The 23,193-nt window shown below is 39.7% G+C and overlaps 1 protein-coding gene across 1 annotated transcript in view; it reads left to right on the top strand.

Annotated features, from left to right (window-relative positions):
• Positions 1 to 23,193, top strand: part of LOC102206781 (metabotropic glutamate receptor 7-like) — a 74,239-nt gene that overhangs the window by 26,967 nt on the left and 24,079 nt on the right. Inside the window, exons 3-8 of the mRNA XM_005740467.1 lie at positions 1,528 to 1,744; positions 8,745 to 8,880; positions 9,459 to 9,613; positions 14,344 to 14,481; positions 16,256 to 16,456; positions 22,921 to 23,060. Coding sequence (XP_005740524.1) covers positions 1,528 to 1,744; positions 8,745 to 8,880; positions 9,459 to 9,613; positions 14,344 to 14,481; positions 16,256 to 16,456; positions 22,921 to 23,060 — 987 coding nt within the window. The remainder of the gene's footprint in view (positions 1 to 1,527; positions 1,745 to 8,744; positions 8,881 to 9,458; positions 9,614 to 14,343; positions 14,482 to 16,255; positions 16,457 to 22,920; positions 23,061 to 23,193) is intronic.

Consider the following 23,193-nt stretch of genomic DNA (forward strand, 5'->3'; position numbering starts at 1 on the left):
CTCAAGGTGTTTGAGTCATCTTTTTTATTTGTATTTATTTTTTGGTGCATGCTACCTTACTTCCTTCACTGAGAAAGGCCTTAGGATGTGATTGAAAGGCTAGAAGGCTCTAGAAATGAAATAAAACTTGTCTTTCTATGTGCATAGATGAGGTCAGTAGCACAGTTATATTGAGTTCTTTAAGTTCTAAATTTGGCTATGCTAAAGGATGATGGAGACAGATTAAGGTCTTATTAAGGGGTAAGTGTTACAGAGTACAATCTGTGCTGCTGTTTTATAAAAAGTGCTGCAAAGGCATTTTCTGCAATAAGTCTTCATTGATATGCTATAAGAGTTGAAAGTGACAGCTCTGCATATGGCCTGGGTAATAGACCCAATATAGGCCTTGTAAAATATTGCAAAATGTGAATATGTACTTGATCAGTTGATGAGGTAATATGAAATATAAGGAAAGTAAAACGCTCATTTACTTTACACCCCAATTTGTCAAAAACATTGATCAACATCTGGCTATGACACAGTGAAAGGAGATGAACAGTGTTTACATTTTCTGCATTAGCCACTGTGTTAGCTAAAGGTTTGCTATTATGTTTTCCTTCATTTTCTATCATAGATATGCTGTTATAATGGTGGAACGTTTATTTAACATGACCAAAGTTACAGACAAAGAGTTGAGTGTATGCACAAGTAAATCAAACGACCCAAAAATTTCAGACTGCCCCAACCAATCAGTTTAAGGTTTTTCTACTCTTGTATGTAAGCCAGCAGTCCCACCCACCTACTCTTTAAACGTTCTGCTTGCAGAGTTAAACCAATCAGAAAACTCAACTTAAGCTGACATCTCAGGTGCTGCCCCAAGGCTCAGTTTAAGATATTTAAAGACAAGTTTGAACCGTTGGAACCAGATATTTTCAGTCCCATTGCTGCAGGTGTATAAAATTTAAGCGGCAGACTCTGCCTTTGCAAACATTTGTGACAGAATGGGTAGTGTTAAAGAACACTAAGAATAAAGATCCCCTTTGGCTTAAAGTAATATTTAAACAAAGTATGCTTTAAACAGATGATGTGTAGTAAGCCTTAGAGATGCTTGTCTTCTTATAGAGCTGTTTCTCCTCCAGTTTTCTTAGTAAGTGTTGCTGCTGGAAGTTACTTTGTATTTAGTTTTCAAAGACATAAAAGTCTTCTCACACCATCTCGAGGCAGTTTAGCCTCAAAATATGGCTGACCTGGGTAAACACTCTATCAGTCTCTGAGAATGGTAGAAAAACATACTCTTACTGCGTTCCACTGCGGGATTTTTTTTTTCAGAGCGCCGAGCCGAGGGTATATAGCGCATACATTTCACACTTTGAATACTAAATTGAGAGCACTTAAATAAAATGACAGAGCAAATGTAGTGCACCGTACAATAAATAGTGCGCAATTTCAAACACAGTCATTCAAAAAATGTGATTTGTCCAAGTAGTCACCACGGAAACTACCTTTTGCTGCTGCACCACAATAACAGCCGCACTTCTTCTCTTTAAGATCCCGCAGATCAGCTACGCGTCAACGGCCCCGGAGCTGAGTGATGACAGACGCTATGACTTTTTCTCTCGGGTGGTTCCGCCAGACTCGTTCCAGGCCCAGGCCATGGTGGACATTATCCTAGCGCTGAACTGGACTTACGTCTCCACCATCGCCTCGGAGGGCAGCTATGGAGAGAAGGGAGTGGAGGCTTTCACACAACTCTCCAAAGAAGCAGGTAAAGAAAGGTGACCCGTCCACAAAGTTAAGTTCTAATTATTTTCTGAAATGTGTATTTACAATTTTTAAAACGCACTTGCACTTGCACCCACCCAGAAGATGATTAGTTTTGCCTTTCCAATTCATTATAAAATCTGTTTTGGGTGGATGAATTATTGATCTGTTTGGCAACTTCTGCTTTCTCTCCCCAGCCAGTTGTGGAGTGTTACTAGAAATGTAGACAGAGAAACATCTTGTAGAGAAGATGCCGCGTCACAGTAATGAGGAAAGCCCGAACACATCTTACTCTTATTTAAATGCAATCATTGAGTATTTTGCTGAAGCAGAAAGGGTATTGTTTGAAAATACATGTCTAACATGTTCACTTTATCCAAAGAGGAGAAAAGAGAATAGTCCGGAAACTGGTCATTTGGGAGAGTTTTGTTTCATATTCTGCCATTGTGGGTTTTTTCTTTTTTTGTTGTTTGTTTTTTACCACTGGAAGTGAGATTGCACGAGTCTGAGCAAAGATGGTCTCTCTGAGTAGTCAGCTCGAATCGCTCTGGTCTGTATGTAGCAGAGAGGTTTAAGATATTTAGTCTGCTTAGTAAATGGAGTCGAGCTTCTTGAACGTTTTTAGGCTGTTCTCACAAAAGCCATATAATTACAAAGAAAATTAATGGTCGATAAAGTTCCCTATTAGAAACAGCTTTGTTTGTTTTGTTCTGATTGTTTAAAGCCACGGTGATCCTTTTGCTGGGTAAACAGGTGATTATGTTTAGACTTGTGTCCAGAGAGGTTAGGATCTTACAGCAGAGCTTTGCATTCACACAGGTGAGGTGGTTTCTGGCTGTAACTGGGCTGAAAATTGTGCACACGCGTGACTCACCAGCTTTTTCCACATTGCTGCTGTTGTTGGCACATAGCGGTCTGTGTGAAACAGCGGTCGTTACTGTCGCCAGGAGATGCTCAGTTGGTATACAGTACAACGGGTCAACTAGCTTTATCAAAAAATTGAGTTTATTGTGCTGCGCTTTACAGGGTCTGCAGAGATTTTCTGCAGTTGCTGCTGCAGTTTGTGTGTGAAATTAGGACAAGGGTACATTACTCCACATTTTCAATGCCCCGTGTATTCAAACAAACATACTGAATGATTGCAGAAAGATCTTAATGCACAAGAGGTAACAACAGCTGGGCTTTTTGTAGCTTCTCTGCCTTTTTCTCCTTTGTGCAAAGAAGATGGATGTCACCCAGGTCTGGGAAAAATTACCCTTCATCCATGATAGGACACAGCCATGCCACAGAAGTACTTTGCTGCTTCTCACCTCTATAGATCCCAGTCCATTTCCTGTAATTTTGAAGGGAGTGATCTCTGTCTCTTCTTCTAATAGACTAATGCGCAGAAACCTCTAAAATGAGCGAAGCTAATGATGTCCCACAGGCACCGATCAGAAGTCCAGCATGCATGAATATTTTATCTGTGAGCATTCATGTCCAGTGTGATCACTCATTAAAACTTTAAGAAGCTGTTTGTGCCTGAGTAATATGCATCGACAGATAGACGGGGCAGAGGCAGAAGTAAGAGAGAGAAAGTAGCCTGAATAGGAACAAATAGGAAAAAGACCTGATTTAAGACTCATTTTGGATATTAAATTTATCCTAAACAGTATCCTGAGATAAACACAGCTTCTTCCCACTAGTTTTCTCATTTCCTACTGATGTCTCCTATATTCTTATGCAAAGAGCAGTAAACACTGTGATATTATTATGACTCTCTAACAGCTACATAAGGGCTATGGAATTATAAGCCATTGTTGTTCAGTCACACTGTTGCAACTGAGCTCCAGTCGCTTTGCACTATTTTGTATTCATACACAAATGGGAATTATTCCCTATGACGGAAAGCTTCCAGTACCCAAGGCATCTTATCTTTAATAAACACATTAATTATGTAATAGCGTGAATGTACAGTCACAGAATTCATTCAGGGGCACCGGTTCTGCACCAGAACTAACCACAAAGGTATTGAATTAAATAAGAATTATTCTAAATGGCTGACTATATTTCCTAAATAATCACCGGGTTCTTTATTTACCTCAACTTCAGGACGTAACAGGCTTTTGTTAGAGGCAGGCCTTAGTTTGTAATATCCTCCATTTCATCTCTATAAGTAATCATGATTAGGTACTAAGCCTCGTTCCAATCTTCTCCCACTTGCCCTGTTAAAGTTACTGCATTACACTCTTAATACTGTGGCGAGCAGTGACTCAGTCTTAAATTAAATCAACAGGATTGCCTGAGTTTATCTGTTAAACTTTTTATTTTACTTTAACAACAAGTAGAGCATCACTCTGATGCACAGATCCATAAACAATGGGCTGCCATCTTGTTGTTGTTTTTTTAGAGCTAAAAGTGTTTATTTTTGGATAGTTAGAAAGCTGTATTTAAGGATGCATTGAACAGATACCTAGCATATAAAAAAACTACAATGCTTTAATTTTAACTTAACAATAAAATTAACAAAATACTACATCACAGGCATCGTCAGTGGTCTTTTGGTACAATTAGCCACACAGCAAACAAGATTAGTCAGATAATTGTATTAAAAGTGCTCCAGACAACAGAGCTGAGCTGATGAGCAGCAGACAGCTAGCAGCTATAGCCGCCTGTTTCCCATCTGCCTGTCACTCAAAGCGGAAACGTCTCTAATAATGCATAACTTTGGGCTCTCATAAAATTTACTCTGGTGAGTTATTAAAAATGTACCCCCCGTACAGTTTTCATGAACAGGAAAATTAGCAGTGCCGACTAAAAGCATTTTTTGTAACAGGCTGTCGTGTGCACGTGGGAGTCTTTGGGGGCTGACTTGCATTTGGATCCAGCCTCAAGTGGCTATTTGAGGAACTATAGTCTCTGGCACTTCTGGGTTGGCTTCGCCTTTTAAGCCTGGAGGATCCCGCTTGCCCTCAACACATCAATGTGTGTCAAAACGAGGATGGTGATCAATCCAGCTACCAAATGCACTCGTGCTCTGCTAATTTCACACAGTGTTTAATGATGCACAGCATGAGCACATGAACTGTAAATATAATAGAAGAAAAAAAACTAACAATAGCAGAATATGCATAACATTGTAGCTTCCATGGAAAACCTTCATATTGCAAACCTGGGTCCTCCCTGACACACTCCCTGAGGACACTGAAACGTAACACTTCCTGCAATTGTTTAATTTCTTAGCAGCCGTGTTGCGAAACATTTTCAGGCAGAGGGGATTGTTTCATTTCCTGGCCTGTATTAAGGGGCTATATTTATTTGTTTCTGTGATCCACACCCCCCCGGCCTTGATCGGAGATAACAAGTGGGTTTTATTTGAGGAAATACAGTTAGTTTTTTTTTTGTTTTTAAGAGCTGCACAACAACAACAACAACAGCATTGCTGGGTGGATATTGTTTCAGCATCCGTGCAAGTTGATCTGCGAGGCCTTGAGAAATTTCTTTGTGGCTGCCGTGTTTGGTTGCATTGAAATGTCAGATGCATTAGTAGGATTCTCGCTTCACCACTTCAAGGAGAACTATCTAGCGGACTAATGCAATATGGCTGCCCATTACCCCAAGCTGAAACTAGAGTGATGGCCAGCCTGTATTGATCTCTTCAATTTTTTCCTCTCCGTCTTTTTTTTTGTTTCTTTTTTTTTTTTTTTGTTCTACTTTCTCTCTCCTCTGCAGGCACTATCTTATTGTGCACCTTCATCCTGGCTTCAGGTGAAGTTGGCAGAGATAACTGTAGTTTGTACTTTCCTGTCTGTCTGGACTCAAGCCAGAGCGATGGGTTTTAGTTTTCCCATTTGATAAAACGACTTGGATTTCAGGAAAACCTCCCACAAAGCATCACTGTGGAATTGATCGCAGTAAGTTGCCAGCACAATGAGTTTTACATCTAGTCTGAGTTGCGAGGGAGGAGAAATTGGCCTGTTAAGGACAGGACTCATATTTAGCAATAGCAGGAGACCGGGGATGAAACCGGTCATAAAATAGACCACAGTACTTTCGCAGGACTCTCTGACTTTGCCAAGTCCCAGACCAGCAGTGAAAAGGCACGCTGGATTAAGAAGGACACAAAGATGTAGCACGTGAATGTCAGCTGTTTGTCAGTCCATAGTGATTTACTCCCAAGTGTTCAGCCAGAGAGACTGGGGGGAAGAGGGCCTTCCTTTTGACTATCGAGGTGATAAATATAATTGCAGCATTATAGATCCCCTGGGGGTTCAGGTTTGGAGGGTGTTGAGTAGTCACGCGGGGGGTCGAATCCATCAAGAGCCTCTAATTTAAAGGGATTTATATTTCACCAAGCAAAATGGCAATGCTGGATTCCTCACCCTGCCGTGCATTTCCAGAACCGAGGGCAGTGAGGATGAATAATTGAAGCAGTTAATGCAGTGCATGACCTATGGCACTCAAACAGATAAGCGCAGAACTTCCAAGGGCCTGATGAATTTAGCCATCATTATCATTAAGCTGACTTTAACATATTAATCATAGTTGGAGCAGAGGGTACAGGTTCATGGTGTATATAGTCTTATTATGCTGTCGTTGGATCATAGGTAAACGAATAAGTGAATAAGGTAAAGCTTTCAATGTCACAAACCAATTCACCTCGCTTTGACTTCAAGAAATTTCGAGTCTTTTGATATATTTTTGAAAAATCCACTTCCCGTCCTCACTCACCGACTGTAAACGACAGCTTAAAAGACCCCCATCTCTATCTCTAGTCCTCTTTCTTGAATTGACTTCAATTAGTTGTAATAAGACACTTTCTTCTCTCAGAACTTGACATTTATCTGTCTCACATCACACAGACACACGCTCTCCTCTTGCTTAAATCTTCTCTTTGAGTCGAGGACTCTTTCAAGTCCACACGGCTTCCTGTGACAGGTGAAAACGGCCCGACCCAACGCACAGTACTGTGGAACCACCGATACAACACTTGCTGTTTCATCGCGCCTGCCTTCCAAACTAACTGACTGACCATCTCACTAACTGACAGATGAGGGTTTCTGCAGCCATTCAATAATTTAGCCACTGTTGCACAACTACCAGCCTGCAGCCTTTAGGGTGGTTTCAAGCCTGCAGCACATTCACTTCTGGTGCTCTTTATTTCTGAAAATGGGATCTGCTCCAAATGCTTCTTTATCTTAATCAGTGGCTCCTGTGGTATCTGTCTGTATAATTGACTGTTGTGACCTATAGTACATTGCTGTTGAAGACTGTTAAACCATCATGACTCTTTACACAAGCCCCCAGGTTTCTTTTTTCTTTATTTTTATAATGGAGATAATGGATTTTCAGCAGATGTATGTTCTGTTTTCTTTTGTTTTTTTCCCCTCCCTGCAGTCACTATATGTATCCATGTACCTGCAGCCACACTGCAACTGGGAACTAAGAGCTGCAGCTAATATGAATTTAACCAAATCAGTCACAGCACAGAGCTAGAGCTTCCTGAGGAGAAAAAAAGGAAAGAAAGATAACAAATACAGTGTCATACTGTAGATTCAGGCTGAAATGATCTGAAATCTCTCTGCTGAAACAAAGCTTTAAATGCCGTTCCTTTGAGACCAACAGCGCTGGCTAGTCTGCACAAATGACATCAAGCACGTTTCACTTTAACAGGATACAACAAACCCTTAAGCAACAACCAGTACATTGGCAGTGTCTCCATGTTTAAGTTTAGTCCATGCAGGGAGGATAACAGCAGCTATCCCAGAGGTCCTTTGGCACATACTCGATTATTTCTTATATCAAGAAAAAAAATCCACAATTTTTTGCTTGCTGATACTAGAAAAATGGAGAGTAAAGAGGAGGTTTAGCTGTTGTCATTTTCTTATCTTCTGCCGTCAGAAATTGCCACAGTAAACCTTGACTGGAGACGTGTGATCTCCCAGCGAAAAGCTGTTTATATTAAAGTAATGAGGCTGAAGAGAGTGGCAATTAAGAGATTCCTTCCACCTCTCTAACTATGCAGAGAAACTCAAACTAAAAGGTTATTCGGACTATTAAAATGCTTGAGTGGGAATAATTTTAATTGTTTCGGTAGACGTTTGCTGTTCACCGGGGGACAAAAGCTGCTGCTTCAGTCTAGGGCCAAAGTGGTTAAGATGTTCTCTGGCACAGGCGATCATATTATCTGTTTATCCAAAGTGCTTAAGAGGTTATCTTATCCTCCACACCTGTAATTACCACACCAGAGTAGGCCAAAAATCTTTTTTTTTTTTTAAAGCTATAGTTTTGCTTCTCTATTCAATAACTGGCTGATGAATAAAAGAAAGCAATATCTAGTCATGTGCTAAAAGGCAGTTCTGATGATATACTGTGCCAAATAAAGTATTTAGCAACTGCTGTATTTAGTTAGTCTCTAAAGCAATCAGCGCCCTCCATCCAGTACAAACTCATTAGTGATGACCCGTCGGAGAGTGATTTATTGTCTGTATTAATATGCTCTCTGTTTGTTATTGCCAGCTGTGCTATCTGATTGGTTCAGGTTCCAGTAAGAGTTGTTTGATAATGACTTTAAATGAAAATTCAATGACAAGCTGCTGGATTTTCCCAAATCCATAATATAAAATCTGTAGCTTTATGTCCCTGTTGGTGTGGATTATTGGATTTGTTATAGCTGATATGTTTATAATTCCCTCACTCTGAGACTGATGCTCGGTTAGAAGGCGCAGTGTGAGCTTCATATTGCATACTATTGTGGTTTGCAGATTATAGTGAAATGTTACTGTGGGCACAGTAAGAATATACATAATCTAGACTGTGTAGCACGCATGACAGCTTCATTAAAATCAGCAGAGTCTTCAGCTCTGTTTTCATAGATTTTCATAGAGGATAAGAAAACAAAGCAAATATTTTGACCTTGGGCTTTTTCTGTGTGTTTGTGCGCATACATCTCTGTGTAAGAGCGGGTGAATGGGTGAGATCATCCCAGAGGCCTTATCATTTCTTACTTCTCTCCCATTAAAAAGGTGGAATCTGCATCGCCCAGTCTGTAAAAATTCCACACAACCCCAAGCTGGAAGATTACGACAAAACCATCCAACAACTGCTGGAAACGCAGCACTCGCGGGCAGTCATCATCTTTGCCAGCGAAGAAGACATACGGTGAGCAGCGCCGCACATTCTGGCTTCACCCATGTCTGTTCAGGCATGCTGATGATTTGCCATGTCGAGGTCTTTAATCTCTAAGTAGCAGCTCCCGAAGAAAGGCTAGAGGCCCAGATTTACCATGTGCACGGGCTGTGTCTGCAACACAAACATACCTGTAACAACACAAACACAAGCATGCCTCTGAGGAGAAGTGGGAATACAGATCACAACAAAGCAACAGAGATATTGTTTCATTTACAATGCCCCATGGGTAGTGTTTACGTAAAGAAACACAGAATCAAACATTTACTGTGGTAACTGCAAATTCAGCTCAAACGACTAAAAAGTGGATGTGAAAGTGAAGGAAAAAGGAAAACAGACAGGAAAAATGTCTGTTTTCTTTAAGTAACAGATAAACACGTACCCACAAAACAGCTGTCGTCTCAGGTTTAATGAGATAAACCGGAGAACTGTGCATGAGATGGCTGTAATGTCCAAACAGCTTCTTAAAGCTGGCTGACGCTCTGTGTAATAGATATTAGATTGCACATGCCTTTTTTGCTTTCTCCTAATAAACATGAATGTTCTTGCAGGGGAGTTCTCAATGCCACCAAGAGAGCCAATCAGGTGGGCCATTTCCTGTGGATTGGATCTGACAGCTGGGGGTCCAAAAGCAGCCCGATCAACCAGTTTGAGGATGTAGCAGTGGGAGCAATCACTATACTGCCGAAACGCTCGTCCATTAAAGGTGGGCACACAGATATTCACATTACAGTCTTCACCGCATCTCTTGTTACGTTGCTTCGCTCATTAAGGGTGTCGTGTCCCCCCCCCCCGCTTGATTAATTTGTTCATCAGTTCAAAGTCAACAATGCTAAAAACAAGAAAGTACGATATCAATCTAAATACTGTGAATACAATGCTGTCATTGTTACCTGTTGAGTTTATGACGCATAAATTTGCCAACAGTTGCTCATTTACACAGCAAGCCAATATAAGAAAACAATGGTGTTCACAGGAAGCCTTTATTTTTGGTTATCAAGTAAATTTCAATTCATTCATTAGTTTAGGATTGGAATAAGTACTTTCAGCTTCACCCTTTTTAAAGTGCTCACCAGGAGACGGTGGATTCATGCATTTGATTTTAATTCAATTCTTTATTCAATTCAATTCAATTCTTTATTTATTTGTCACATGTAGTTATAGCTGGTACAACATACAGTGAAATGTTTTTTCCGGCTAAAAAATACTCCCCCCGACTGTGAGAAACATACTAGAAAAACTTTTACCTAAACTAAGAGAAAAAAAAAAACAGGAGTAAGAATCATATATAAAAATGTAAAAGTGTATAATATCCTGTATAATATATATAAAAAAGTGTAACAGGTGTAACAGCCATGTGTTTGTGCTTATAAGTATATCCATAATCGTGCAAAGTATTGCACTGTAATGATTTGAAAAACTATAAAAATATACATATTTAAACACTTAATCCTCAAATTTTTCAGTTTTATAATAAAAGGATGGATCCATTCTGAAATCTATAAACAAAGACGTTTATGTGAGTAAACCACAAACAGAACTCATCATCCTAGCTTCTCAAAAATGACAATAATCAGTCTTCATTTATCAGAACATTTAGAAAAGAAACTAGCAAACAAACTCTGCAGCCAGATGGTAGATACATTAGGTCTCGAGTAGTTCAAATAGGTTTTCCAAATTGGTCTGCTTTTGAATGTGATATGTTTGTGAGATATTCTAACGACACTCTATGCCAACCTTTAATACTTGGTTCTTTCTCACTAATCTACTTCAGTAAGAGGTTCTTCCTTTCAGAATAATACAGTACAATCCTCTCTTTCTCATTGGGATGAATCTACCAGGGAGACCTAAAATAATAGACTTTGGTCCATCTCCATTTTCAGCCCAGTATATATTCTGTCTGATAATACATTAGAATGGTGTTTTTGCAGCTTATGACATGACCAAAGGCCAATTTCTCTCTTGCATTTCAGGCACATTGGTGAAAAATTGGGGAGGAAATTATGTCTACAGTTGGGAGATATATGCATTCTGTATAACATATTGAACTGTACTGCTCTGGCACTATTACACACTGAAATTGATTTAGCATATCCATATATATATATTCTCATTCACTATCATTGATTGTGACAGAAAGAGCCCCTTTCCCATTTATCCATAAGGTCTTGGAAAACTAAAGGTGGCGCAGCCTGCACATTTATCCTTGTAGCTGTTTGAAGCAATGGCTTCACAACAGGGCGTATTTCAGGATTTCCAGTTAAGGTTGTGCTGTGCAATATGTAATGTGTTATTTGTTGATGGTGAAAGAAATCCTTTCTGAGGTTCCCATTTTACAGGGGTTTACACTAGCTTGTCACCCTCCCCCCAGTTTGTGTCTGTTCTCAGTCTTGAATCTGGGATCTTTTACATGTGAGGCAAACATGTTGACTGCTATATTACGGAGTAAATGATTATGGTTTGGCAGATTAAAAATATGCATTAGTTACTGACTGAAACATTCTGAAACACATACAGCACTTAACACATTTATTGGACCCCCTGTCGTAAAAACAAGAAAACACAAATATTTTAGAACTCTGTCAAAAACACTAAAAATTCTATTATTATATATTTGGCAAAAAATAAAGACAAATTTGAGCCGGCACACTGGACTTCTCTGAGACATCAGAAATTAATCAAGCATAACATTCAAAACTAATTTTTCTATTCAGGAATGAAAGTAAATAACTGTAATTTGACAACCTAATCAAAACATAATGTGATTTACAAATTTTTTTTACAGAGTTTTTGTTAAACAGGAAATTTGAAAATGAATGGATAACAACAATAATTATATTTCAGCTTTAAAAATATAATTTTGATTAAAGAGCTTGCACATGCTGCAAGATTAACCATCACAGAAACATGAAAAAATGATTTTGGTAATTACCAGTACTGTTAATTTAGGACAACTGTGGTGTAAATCTTACATTTAATGGTGGTCCAATAATTTTTTTTATTGTTTTAGCACATATATCATATAACATATACATATTCTTTGTGCCATTTAACCAGGTCGTACATTTTTCCCCACTTTCCTGTCTCGTCTTTGCTGTTCTGTCACATAAACGTGAAACCTTATTAAGTTCAGATGGTGCATATTGCCTTTTTCTAGGATCATGGCTCTAACCAAAGGTTGGTTCAGTGTTCAATCACTAGTTGCTAACGGCTGCACGAGTACTCCCGGGTGCCTCACGGGTAGTGTATTGTTGTTTTTAATGAAAATGAATTCATCTTCAAAGGCAAAAGTCAATATTGAAAATGATAAAACCCAAGTAATGAGCTGAAAAGATCTTAAAATGCTCCAGAATCATAGTTCTTTGTTGTTTCATCAAAGTGAAAGATCGCTTTTACGTTTAACCGTCGTGTCATCCAGCAGGTTGGACTGCAGTGAAAAAAGTATGCTGTAGAAATCCTGTAACATCATTGAACATGTACTGATCAAAAATCTGCAATCTTCAAAGACTATTAAGAACAAGGACATATTTTTATTTACTTTCTTTCTACCCACTTCACCTCCCTCTGCATCATGTATTTCTGCTTCAGCAAACAATTTCCTACATCTCTCTGAATGACTTTTGACATCCTGCAGAGAACCAGCGTGTCCTTGTTCCCATCTTTGGCTGTGGATTGCACAAGACCAAACTAAAGTCAGTTAGAATAAAATGACTTATTTTTTTCTTTTCTCAAACACAGAAATAAGTGACTGTAAACTTTTTCATCTCTGGAAGTCATCACAGGTATTAAAATTATTACAGAAGCACTGCCTCGTTATCAAAAACGACGCTTAATGGTGGTTTTGAGAAAAACCTTAATAGTACACAATTTTTTTTTTGGACTATTTTAACATTTTATATCATTAATGTCTAAATGAAATGTCATTAACGACTCTGTTATTCTTTAAAACTGCAGTTTGAAGAAGTCTGCCCTGAAGAAAATGGAAGCGAACAAGGGAATTATATAGCTTCATTTGCCAGGACATGCAAAATTTACCACAGAAATATTCACAGCATGTGCCATCTATTTTAAGTTCTGTTCAGTGTCACAGGCCTAATAACCACTCATCATTACAATTGAGGAAATTTGAAAGGCTGGGTTTTATGAAGCTTTCCTTAATTAGGGGAGGTCTAGCCAGGACAAATGTACACTCTGGAGGCAGTGAGAAAATTATTAATCCACCATGCATTATTGATGGTCTTTGAAAGGAAAATCAGCTGAGTCATTCAGCTCTGATTAGCCATTATTACCTTTACCCACAACTCAGCCAATGGGACTGGATAACAAAGAGTGGATACACAGTGACATTAAAATGGGGAATTCAGACTCTCCTCCAGTCATTTGGGATGCTATAAAATATATCAGACGACATCAGCCTGTCGGCCAAATATGCTGACATTTAACAGTGGCAATGACTGATATTTATCTGTGGCTTTGCATCAATTTGATTTTAAATGTTCGAATGTGGCATTATGAAGAATTAAAAGACTGAAACAGTGAAAAGCAATATTTTTGGAATGACAATTTCTGGATTTTTCTGGCACAAAAGGGGAAATAACATCCATCCATCTATTTTCTTCCACTTATCCAATGCAGGGTCACAGTGGGGCTGTAGGTTATCGCAGCTGCGACTGAGCGACAGGCGAGGTACAAGTCACCAGTCTATCGCAGGGGAAATGACAACAAAAGCAAAACTAAGGACGTGACTATGGCCATTAGAGATTATCCAGATTGTTATTTTAAACATAGATATCAGCTCAGAATTCCAGAACTGGTTCAACCCCATTGTAGATAGAGCTGTTTGCTCAGAAACAACAGTAAAAAATGACTGCACCATGGTGCTTGCGGGGGAGTTTTGTCCCAGCTCGCTTCGCTGACCCACATTGGGTGGTAAAGTTTCACAGAAAAGAGAAAAAAATCACCACACAGGCTTTCTTTTTTTGTTTGCAGCAGGTTATTTCTCATAAAGATGATTCTTCATACAGGCACCAAAGCCCTGCTGAAATATGTGTTAAGTTAATATATCACGCCTTCAATCCATCTCCGTTGTAATGGATTTTATGAAGTGAAGAAAACCTGCTCAGCACCTACAGCTCCTCGTAGCCCGAGGAAGCGGGCTTTGGCATCACTTACTATCCCTGCGTTATTTATTCCGCATCCTGGTTTTTAATTAGTGTAATTTCCTAGATGAAAGAAGTGATTAAAGTTCCACGGGGCTTGAGAGGAAGAGGAACCACTAAAGTCAAATTTTGATGAAGTAGTGTTGTTCCTACACCTAGCAACCAGCACTACTGCACCACCACCACCGAGCTTAAAGTTTCAGTACATTTCCTCTAGCCCTGAATTGGTTGGTAATTGGTCCGGAACTGAGCCATACTCCTCTTTCCTCTCTTCCAGGGTTTGATGAATACTTTACTGCACTCACCCTCGAGAACAATCGCAGGAATGTCTGGTTTGCCGAGTTTTGGGAGGAAAACTTCAACTGCAAGCTGCTGAGCGCCTCAAAGAAAGAGGATACCAGCCGAAAATGCACAGGTACGCGCGCCAATTATGAGCATCTCTGCGGTACACTAAAAAGGTGATGCGTAGTTTCACTCTCCCACGTCAGCGCCCGGTTGATTCGAACTTGACCTTTTGCTTGCACTTGAAGCTGCAGGTAAACGATTAGGGTTTAGTTTTGGGGTTTTTTGTCTGCTGTGTATCCAGAAAGTCTAACACCAGGTGTTTCTATCCAGCGGGTGCAGGACATGCAGAGTTTATTATTAGAAAAATAATGCACCACGTGTCTTTCTACAGTTGCAGACTGTCTCCTCTTGTGGCTAATGTCCTGTAACTCTTTAATCCCATATTCCCTCAATTCCCCCCTTAACACAGTCACCTTGGCAGCTCAGCACAGTAACTGAGCCAGAGACTAATTTATTTAGCTTGGAAAGTGACAGAAAACTATGTCTTCTGCTTTAGTACTAGTAGTATTAATGAAAGGCTTGTTTCTTACAGTGATGCATGCTCATTTTACCTAAACTTGCCTGCCAACGGTGTGACAGGCATTGCACTGCATCTATTATCCATGTGGATGATGCCTGTGATGTGGGATGCTCTATTAATCTTGCTTGCATACGTGATGATGGTAATAGCAGCGTGACACAAATTACTGTTTCCTGAAGGATTTTGTTCCCTTTATAATCGCCTGTTTGGTGTCTTTTATCATGTGTCAGAGACAATACTCTTCCACTTAGTGAGCCCCACAAAAGCTCTGTAAAATGACTGTAAATGCCTTTTATGTTTTCTTCAGTTCCCCTGAAAATGGCTGTACAAATGCCTATATATTGGCTCTTTTCAAACTGCAAGCTGAGTTGATATTTATGAATATTAAATACTAACAACAGGCTTTTTTTCCCTGCAAAGACTGTCCATTGAGCAGCTTGTACCGAGCTCAGAAAATCAAAAAGGTCATGTGTGGGCAGAAATGTATGTTCTTAGAAATGGGCTAGAATGTCAGCGCAGATCGCTTTTGAGCTTCGTTATTTTATTGAAATATTCTGCATTCTTTAGATACTTATGCTGTATTGCCAATTATCATCACTCAGGTCTCCTGTGAGCAGCTATAACTGAGGAGGAAATCATCGTTCAGTCTCCTTTTTGATGGTGCAGGTTTTTTTTTTGTTGTTTTTTGTTAAGTAGGAGTGTGAATATTTCGATTATGATGATAATGATGATGATGATTATCATCATTAAAAGGAGATGTAGTATTTTTGTTGTTATAATTTCCATAATTTCACCCTTTGAAATACAATTGAGTTTGCAACAACAACAAAAATCCTGTCGAGCTTGTACGTTACATATTCAGTCGGTGTATCGGCAGCAGGACGAGGCAGAACCTTTACAGCAGCCTGCAGTGAAAGGGCAGTCCACCGGGGGAAGGGGGTATCAAAGGGCGGGGGGCCCCTGTAGAAGAGTCTAAAGTTCATGATCTTCATCACCTTTCCGATGGGACAAATGAGGTCAATTATTAGGCGTTTATTACTTTCTAATGCCCTGCAGTAATTAAATGTATTTGCTGTATTTGTCATAAACACTTTCTCATGATCCAGCTTCCACGTGGGAATTAAATGTGTTTTCTTATTTCCTGAGCCACATTGTCGCTTTAGGTGCAATTCCTTCAGAATCAAAACTGAAGTAAGAACAACAAACGGCAAATTGAGGAATGAAAAAAGGAACTGGAGATGACAGGGAGAGCTGCAGGAATGTAACGTCTAATGGTTCATAATGCATTTGGCTCTTAGTCTTCGTCTTCGTCTTCCTCCCTCAGGCCAGGAGCGCATCGGGATCGACTCCAAGTATGAGCAGGAAGGCAAAGTGCAGTTTGTGATTGACGCAGTGTACGCCATGGCCCACGCTCTCCACAAGATGCACCGGGACTTATGTCCTGATCATCCTGGCGTTTGTCCGCGGTTGGAGGCAGCAGAGGGAAAAACTCTGCTGAGCTACATACGCAACACCAGCTTCAACGGTGAGTGACACGCTGTAAAAGTTCGGATGTTTACAGGCTGCGCGGGTAAGAAAAACAAACTCAATTATGGTATCGCTTAAGTGTTTAGAATTTTGGACTGCATTTAAAGCTTGTACGCCTGAGAATAAACCATGTCAAAATTCAATTATCAGCTACTCTTACTTAACAGCACGAGCGGTTTCTGTCCAGCATCTTTCAAGCTCTCTTTTTGAGCGAGTGGATAATAGAATCAGCTGAAAGAGAAGCTGTGCAAACATTTATTCATTAATGGATTAATCATCTTTGAGCATATTGTGGTTTTAAAAAGCCAGGTTCCTCTCAGTGTGTCTTTTTTTTGTTACGGTTTTGTGGATTACTGCTGGGCCATGAGGAAAGACTATATAAAGTTTCTGGTAGATAACAAAGCAAAAGCAGGGTCTGCATTGTTCACTTTACAGGTGCTGGTAGGTTTTGGACAAAAACAAAGAAGCTTCCTCTTTTTTCACTCGATATTCCAACAAACTGTCCAGCTACATTCTCACTTTAAAAGTTGTGACACATGAATTTCAGGCAGTGTTGGGAGAATCAAGTCTGATTAGTTTTGGTTTGAGGGGACCTGTCTGGATAGAGAAGGCAGGAGACAAAACACATGGATTATTGCATATTTATCAGTACTGTTCGCACCAGAGTGCAATTAGATAGTTCACTGACTTTATCCAAGGAAACTCAAGACCATTTAGTATCCTATCTGACTCAGTTGTACATTTGCATTTCCTGCATACAGCCAGTATTGAGAAAGCAGTGCATGTGTTAAAGTGGTTATAAAGACAAAAAATAATGTCGGTATTTTATTAGAACTTGTAGCAATAAGAAGACTAATCATATTTAAAATATGAGTGTCAGACTGTTCCTTTAATTAACACTTAATTCCTGAGTATTTTAGTTGCTTTGTGTGCACATCATGTGAGTTAGAAAGAAAAAAACCAACTTAATGGCCATAAAAGCCATTTCAGGCTACCTCCTCTGTTTTTATGTGTCAGATATGTAACATTTTGCATTGATATGATACTTGATGGGCCTACCTGTGCTTGAATAACTACATTATTCATCCCTGTGCAGAAATCAGAGGATCCTTAACAATTAATGCCGAACGGCTTTTAATGACAGCTGTTCAAAAATGCAGAGAGCAAAGGAAGAAGAGAGACTGGGAGACGAATTTAAAACATAGAAACCTTTGTCATTACAAATCTGCTGGCATGCATGTCAGCCTGTGATCATTAAAGGCTCTTTTGAAGTACACGGTGTCTTCACAAAATGTTCTAGATAAGATTCGGCTAGCTTTTAGATCCTAGTGATTCAAGCACGGCTATAATCTTCTCTCAAAACTTTAGAAGTGGACCCAGATAAAAATGACACTTTCCTTAAGTAGTATGACAAAATCCTGCAGTGTAGTATATGTAGGAATAGTGTACCTCTGGCTACGTTACTCAGAAGGTACATTGTACTAAGGATTTACCTGAGATTGCAGTATTTCCTTTCCTTTTCTTTTTTTTTTTAGGAAGGGCATATCCTCTCCTGTGGATTGTAGGTTCAATTCCACAGGCCGTCTAGCTTGTGAGGGGGTTCTCTCAGGGTACTCAGGCTTCCTCCCACAGCCCAGAGGCATGGTAGCTTATTTAGTGAATCGAAATTGGCCGGGTGTTAATATGAGCTGGTAACCTGTTCAGGGTGTACCCCACCCCTCACCTCACGACAGGCACCAGCACCCCAACGACCCTAAACCGATAAGCATACGAAAATGGATAGATAGATGTATGGATGGATGGAGACCCAGTCTTTTAAACATATATCTTATAACTGAAAATTAACAGGAACATTCGATTCATTTATTTAAAAGCATGACTCAAACAGTAATATGCGCATATTATTTTACTGCAACATTAAAGTCGATGAAAGTTTCACAAGTCTTTTTTCTTTCAGATGAATGCATTCATTACTCTAAAACAGAGATCAACCCTCTGATTTTCCTTGAACCTGCAGCGCATATTTACTGCTGTTATTAATTCACGTGCAGCTCCAGGAATTTGAACAATTAAATTTCTAGCGTGGTAATCAGACTAAATTTCCATTTCATTTCATTATTCGCTCAGAGATCCTGTTGTTCGTGTTAGTTCTATCTATTCAAATAAGGTTGTTTGTTCAGTCACATCCCATCCCCCCAATGTCATTTTCAGTCAAAACAGAAGGCGTGTGTTAGGGAAGAGTTAACAGTTTTCACAACAATCCCATAATTATGCAGTGTTTTGTTATTTAAGTAGTAATACACCGAGCAACACAGTTCTTTCTTTTTTTTCTTTCCCACAGAGCTCTGATTTTCTTTGCTTTTTTATCCAGTGCATTTCAGTTCAATTCAGGTTTATTTATGTAGCCCCAAATCACATCAGCTGTCACGTCAGGGTGTGAGTTAAAGACTCTATCTTGTAGAAAACCATATCAATTAAGAAATATAAGAAAGCACTTATAGGTATATTGGGGATATTGGGAAGGAAAAACTACCTTTTAACAGGAAGAAGCCTGTGCCAGAACCAGGGTCAGGGAGGGGCAGCCATCTGCTGTGACCGGTTGAGGGGGGAGGGAAAGACAAGAGGAAAGAAAAAGAGAGCATAGAGAGAGAGGACAAAACACTAACTAAGGTAGAGCGAAGACAAACATTTAATGACACACTGCAATCATCCAGGCAACAACAGACCAAACTAAATTGCTTTAAAAATTTGTTATTGCAAATACGCATTCATCAAAACTTTGAGAACCAGGTTTAATGAATGAGTGCCAATTTTGGGAGGCAGCATTTGACTGAGGGCTGCACAGGAAAAAGGGAATCGTCAAACAGTTTTTGTTAGCATTTGAAATGCGTCTATTCAGAAGATGGGTTTTTATTTTCTGCTTCTTTATAGTTTTTTAACCATCAGTGAAATGGCTGTTGCAGTTTTCAATACCGGTTGTATTTGACAGTGTTAGGACGATTGAGTGTGCTATAGCTGCTGTATCAGAAGAAATTAGTCCTGTCCTGCATTGCTGTGTAAAAGTATGACATAAACAGTGGGTGAATAAAGTAGTATGGTCACCAAAAGGACCAACTCTGACCTGTAGGCGTCACGTAAAGAATCTTTTCTGTAAATAATTTTTGCAAAACGATGAAATGCAAAAATTCAACTCGTAGGATATCACCAAGCTCACTGTTGTCACTGAAAACATGCGATTTTTACAAACTTTTAATGTTCCTAAGAAAATATCTATCTATTACATATATTTCAGGTACTAAAGGACTAGTATTAATTGCAGATGGATGGATGTTTGGTGCTATAGTGAGTATTTACAGCAGCAGGCTGGTGTATATAAGATCAAGGCTCATCATAATGAAGCAACATATTCAGTGCATTAAAAATAGACTTTGGTAAACACAGAGGAACTGAAAAAAATGCAAGGCTCTGGCTGCAGAAGTTGATTTCAGTATGAAAGCTGTGATTTCAGATAATACTTTTTATTAAATCAGTGCTTTATTTTCTTCATATTTCTTGACATTGAAAATTAAATTATATCAGTAGAAATATTAAGGGTAATATGTGATATTATGCACTAAAATTATCCCGATGCATTAAAAGTATGTGTATGTGAAACTTGGTTGACACTAAGCATTGCAGTGATGAAATTTAACAAGGTTAATTACACCATATAAATACTTCTATACTAAAAAAGTGTGAAAGCAAACTTGTGTTATTGAGCTAAAGGCTAGAGCCGCCTGCATTTCTTTAACACTGTCGCTATGGCAGCAGTGCAGAGTTCCAGCAGGCAGGAAGCCCTCTGAGTTTAAGGTGGAACTAAAGCAGCAGACTATATGCAAACGACAGAGCAATATAAATATTTCAAGAAGGCCTTAACCAAGTGCAGATTCATGCACTGGATTGACAAGCTGTTGCCCAACCTCGATAACCATCTGGATTCATGCTGCTGACTTTTCTGTCATTTGGCCTTAGAAAACATTTCATTTTGGTAATGACAAATAAAGAAGTTCATGTGAACCAAAAAATAAGATTTTCCATTTTCAGTCTCCACAGCCTCTTCCTGCCTTGTTGTATCTCACACCTTTTTATAACTGGTTGTTCTGTTGGTGCTCTGTCAGGCGTATCTCGCTGCCCCTTATTGCATTTAGACTGGAACCATGCACATTATCCTGTGTGTGTGTGCCGCTGCTAACGCGTGTTTGAGAGCCAAGGAGTGTAAACCTCCTTTGTTGATCTCCCCACCGTGCTGGAGTCACAGAGCTGAAGAATGAGAGGCAGAAGGAAAAAAAAAAAGAGGAGAGAATAATGATGCGAGAGAAACACAGCAGTGGATCCCTAGTCCACCCACACTGCTCTGCACCGCACAGCAGCAGTACACTTTTGTCATGTCTTAGTTCAGAGCCACATGCAAATGCATAAATCTTTCATCATAGACAGCATTCTCGCTTAGGATTCTACACAAAGCATTTTGTTCCCTTGAAAATATCAGGCAATAGAATATAAAAATTAATTTCTAATGTCCTTTTATCTGCGCACACAGAAACGCCACTTAATTATTTGCTCTGAAGCCGAAACTGAGCGCCAAGTGCCCAATCATGCGTGTGACTTTACTGAATGACTGTGTGTTTGCGCACGCTATATATTTTTGCTGGGGCGTGCAATAAGAATGTTAACCCTGTGACAGCTTTTGCTCACTGGTGTCAATACCTTGTCAACATCTTTATACACTGTGTCAACAAGTCTACTCTCTGTTTGGTGGAAGCCGAAGTGACATGACGGTGACTGCCGCCCACCCGGTTTGGGTTTGGTTTTCATATCGACAGAGTTTTCAGTACGCCTTTGACAATACACTTGAATTAATTCTGAACACCCGTCCCACTTCATTTTCTGTGCTGACACACAGATGCCTATGAATTAGTGTTCTACTTTTAAATTGAAACATCAGTGGGTCAAATGGCTCCACTGCTGCTATTTCTGTAGTGGTAATGTGGAATATATGGTGCTGTCACTTTGCATAACCGCAAAATGGGAGAGATTCGTGTCTCTGCATCGATACTGTAAGGGCCACAAACTTTCATTTGTAATGCACAATCGTGTCACAAAGTCAAAAAGAAAATTTGGGTGCTTGTTCACAGTATTTTATTTAAAAAGCTGGTTATTTTGTTCTCTGAAATTGGATTTTCTCTCGCCTCGTCTGCCTTTCTTGTTTAACAAGAGACTTTTAGCCTGAAACTTTTGTAGAGTGTTCAATGACAAATGTCCTTGGAAAAAAAAAATTAACTGGAGGGAGATGAAATTCCCTTCTGGCTGAAAACTAAGGAGAAGGTGCGGTGGCCTTCCATCCAAAAGCCACAAGCTCTGTTCTAGTTACAAAAAACAACATGTTCCCAAAGTGTTGTGGACATATGCTCGTGGTCCATTCTCTTCACTTATTATAGCCAGAGCTATTAAAGTACTTAATTCCCATGCCAAGTGTCATCAGGCTCCCCCTGTCCCATTTCAAAAATGGTATCGCCATCCGTGCATGTGAACCACTGTATGCTTTGCCAAGGTGAACAGACTTGTGAAATACAGCAGTTTTTTTTCATTCCCTCCTGCATTGTGAGGTGGTAGAAATGACCTCATCAACAATGCAGACCTCATGTATGAAATAAAGTACAACCTTTATTCTGCTAATGTCATTCAGCGCTCCCTGCTGTAAAGGAGAACTCACGTTGACAGGCATTTGCATTAAAATGTGCACACATTAACACGTGTACCAGTGTTAAAATAACTGACAGGCTCGAGAGCCTGCAGAAGTTCAAATAAGGAAAACCTTAGATATTTAAATGTTTCAGATGTCCACAGTCATCTGGAAGCTAATTAGTGAAATCTTCAGGGCACCGCTTAAGCCTGGATGCTGCACACTGAGAGCGGATGGGGACTGGAAGATGCTTTGGCTGACCTGTTTGTCCTCCTTACGTCCCCAGTTGTTGACCAGAGTGTGACTGAAATGCAGCACTACTTTTAATCTGCGGAGGTGTGCGCTGTTTTTAAGGAGCAGCAGCCAGTTCTTGATATTAGAGTTGAGAGTCCACATGACTAACCATGTTTTAAATGTGAGAATATATTCTGCCAGTGGGCATTGTGCAGGCGTGATGATGAATAGGAAGCAGGTAAGAAAGTGTTATAGTGGTCAGTAGGGAGCTTAGTAGCTTTCTAGACTTTTTTTGTCTGTTATTATCACAAAGGTTCAAGATATGCGTCTTTGTTTTTGGAGGTTTATATTTGGAGAAAGGCACACAGACTCCTTTGCTTTGTCCTTGTAGGCCACCAAGGAGTCGGGAGCAACGAGGTAAAGGGTTTTTTGTTTTTCCACACCAACGTCTAACACTTTTTCTTTCTTTTTTTTTTGCATCTTCTCTCTTGCTCTGCTCTGCACAGGCAGTGCCGGCACCTCTGTTGTGTTTAACAAGAACGGCGATGCTCCAGGACGCTATGACCTGTTCCAGTTCCAGATGACCAACTCCTCTACCCCAGAGTATAAAGTGGTAGGGCAGTGGGTGGAGAACCTCCAGCTCAGGGTATGATGATTTACAGCCGCTGATGAAACAGACAAGAGGCATGCGTTTGCAAATGTTGGCATGCGTGATGATAAGGGATATGTGTGTGCCGATTCTACAGCACGAGGACTTTGTGTTTTCCAAAATTGAAATC

Source organism: Pundamilia nyererei, unplaced genomic scaffold, assembly GCF_000239375.1.
Source record: "Pundamilia nyererei isolate P.nyererei 1_Seehausen unplaced genomic scaffold, PunNye1.0 scaffold00100, whole genome shotgun sequence".
Lineage (NCBI taxonomy): Eukaryota > Metazoa > Chordata > Actinopteri > Cichliformes > Cichlidae > Pundamilia > Pundamilia nyererei.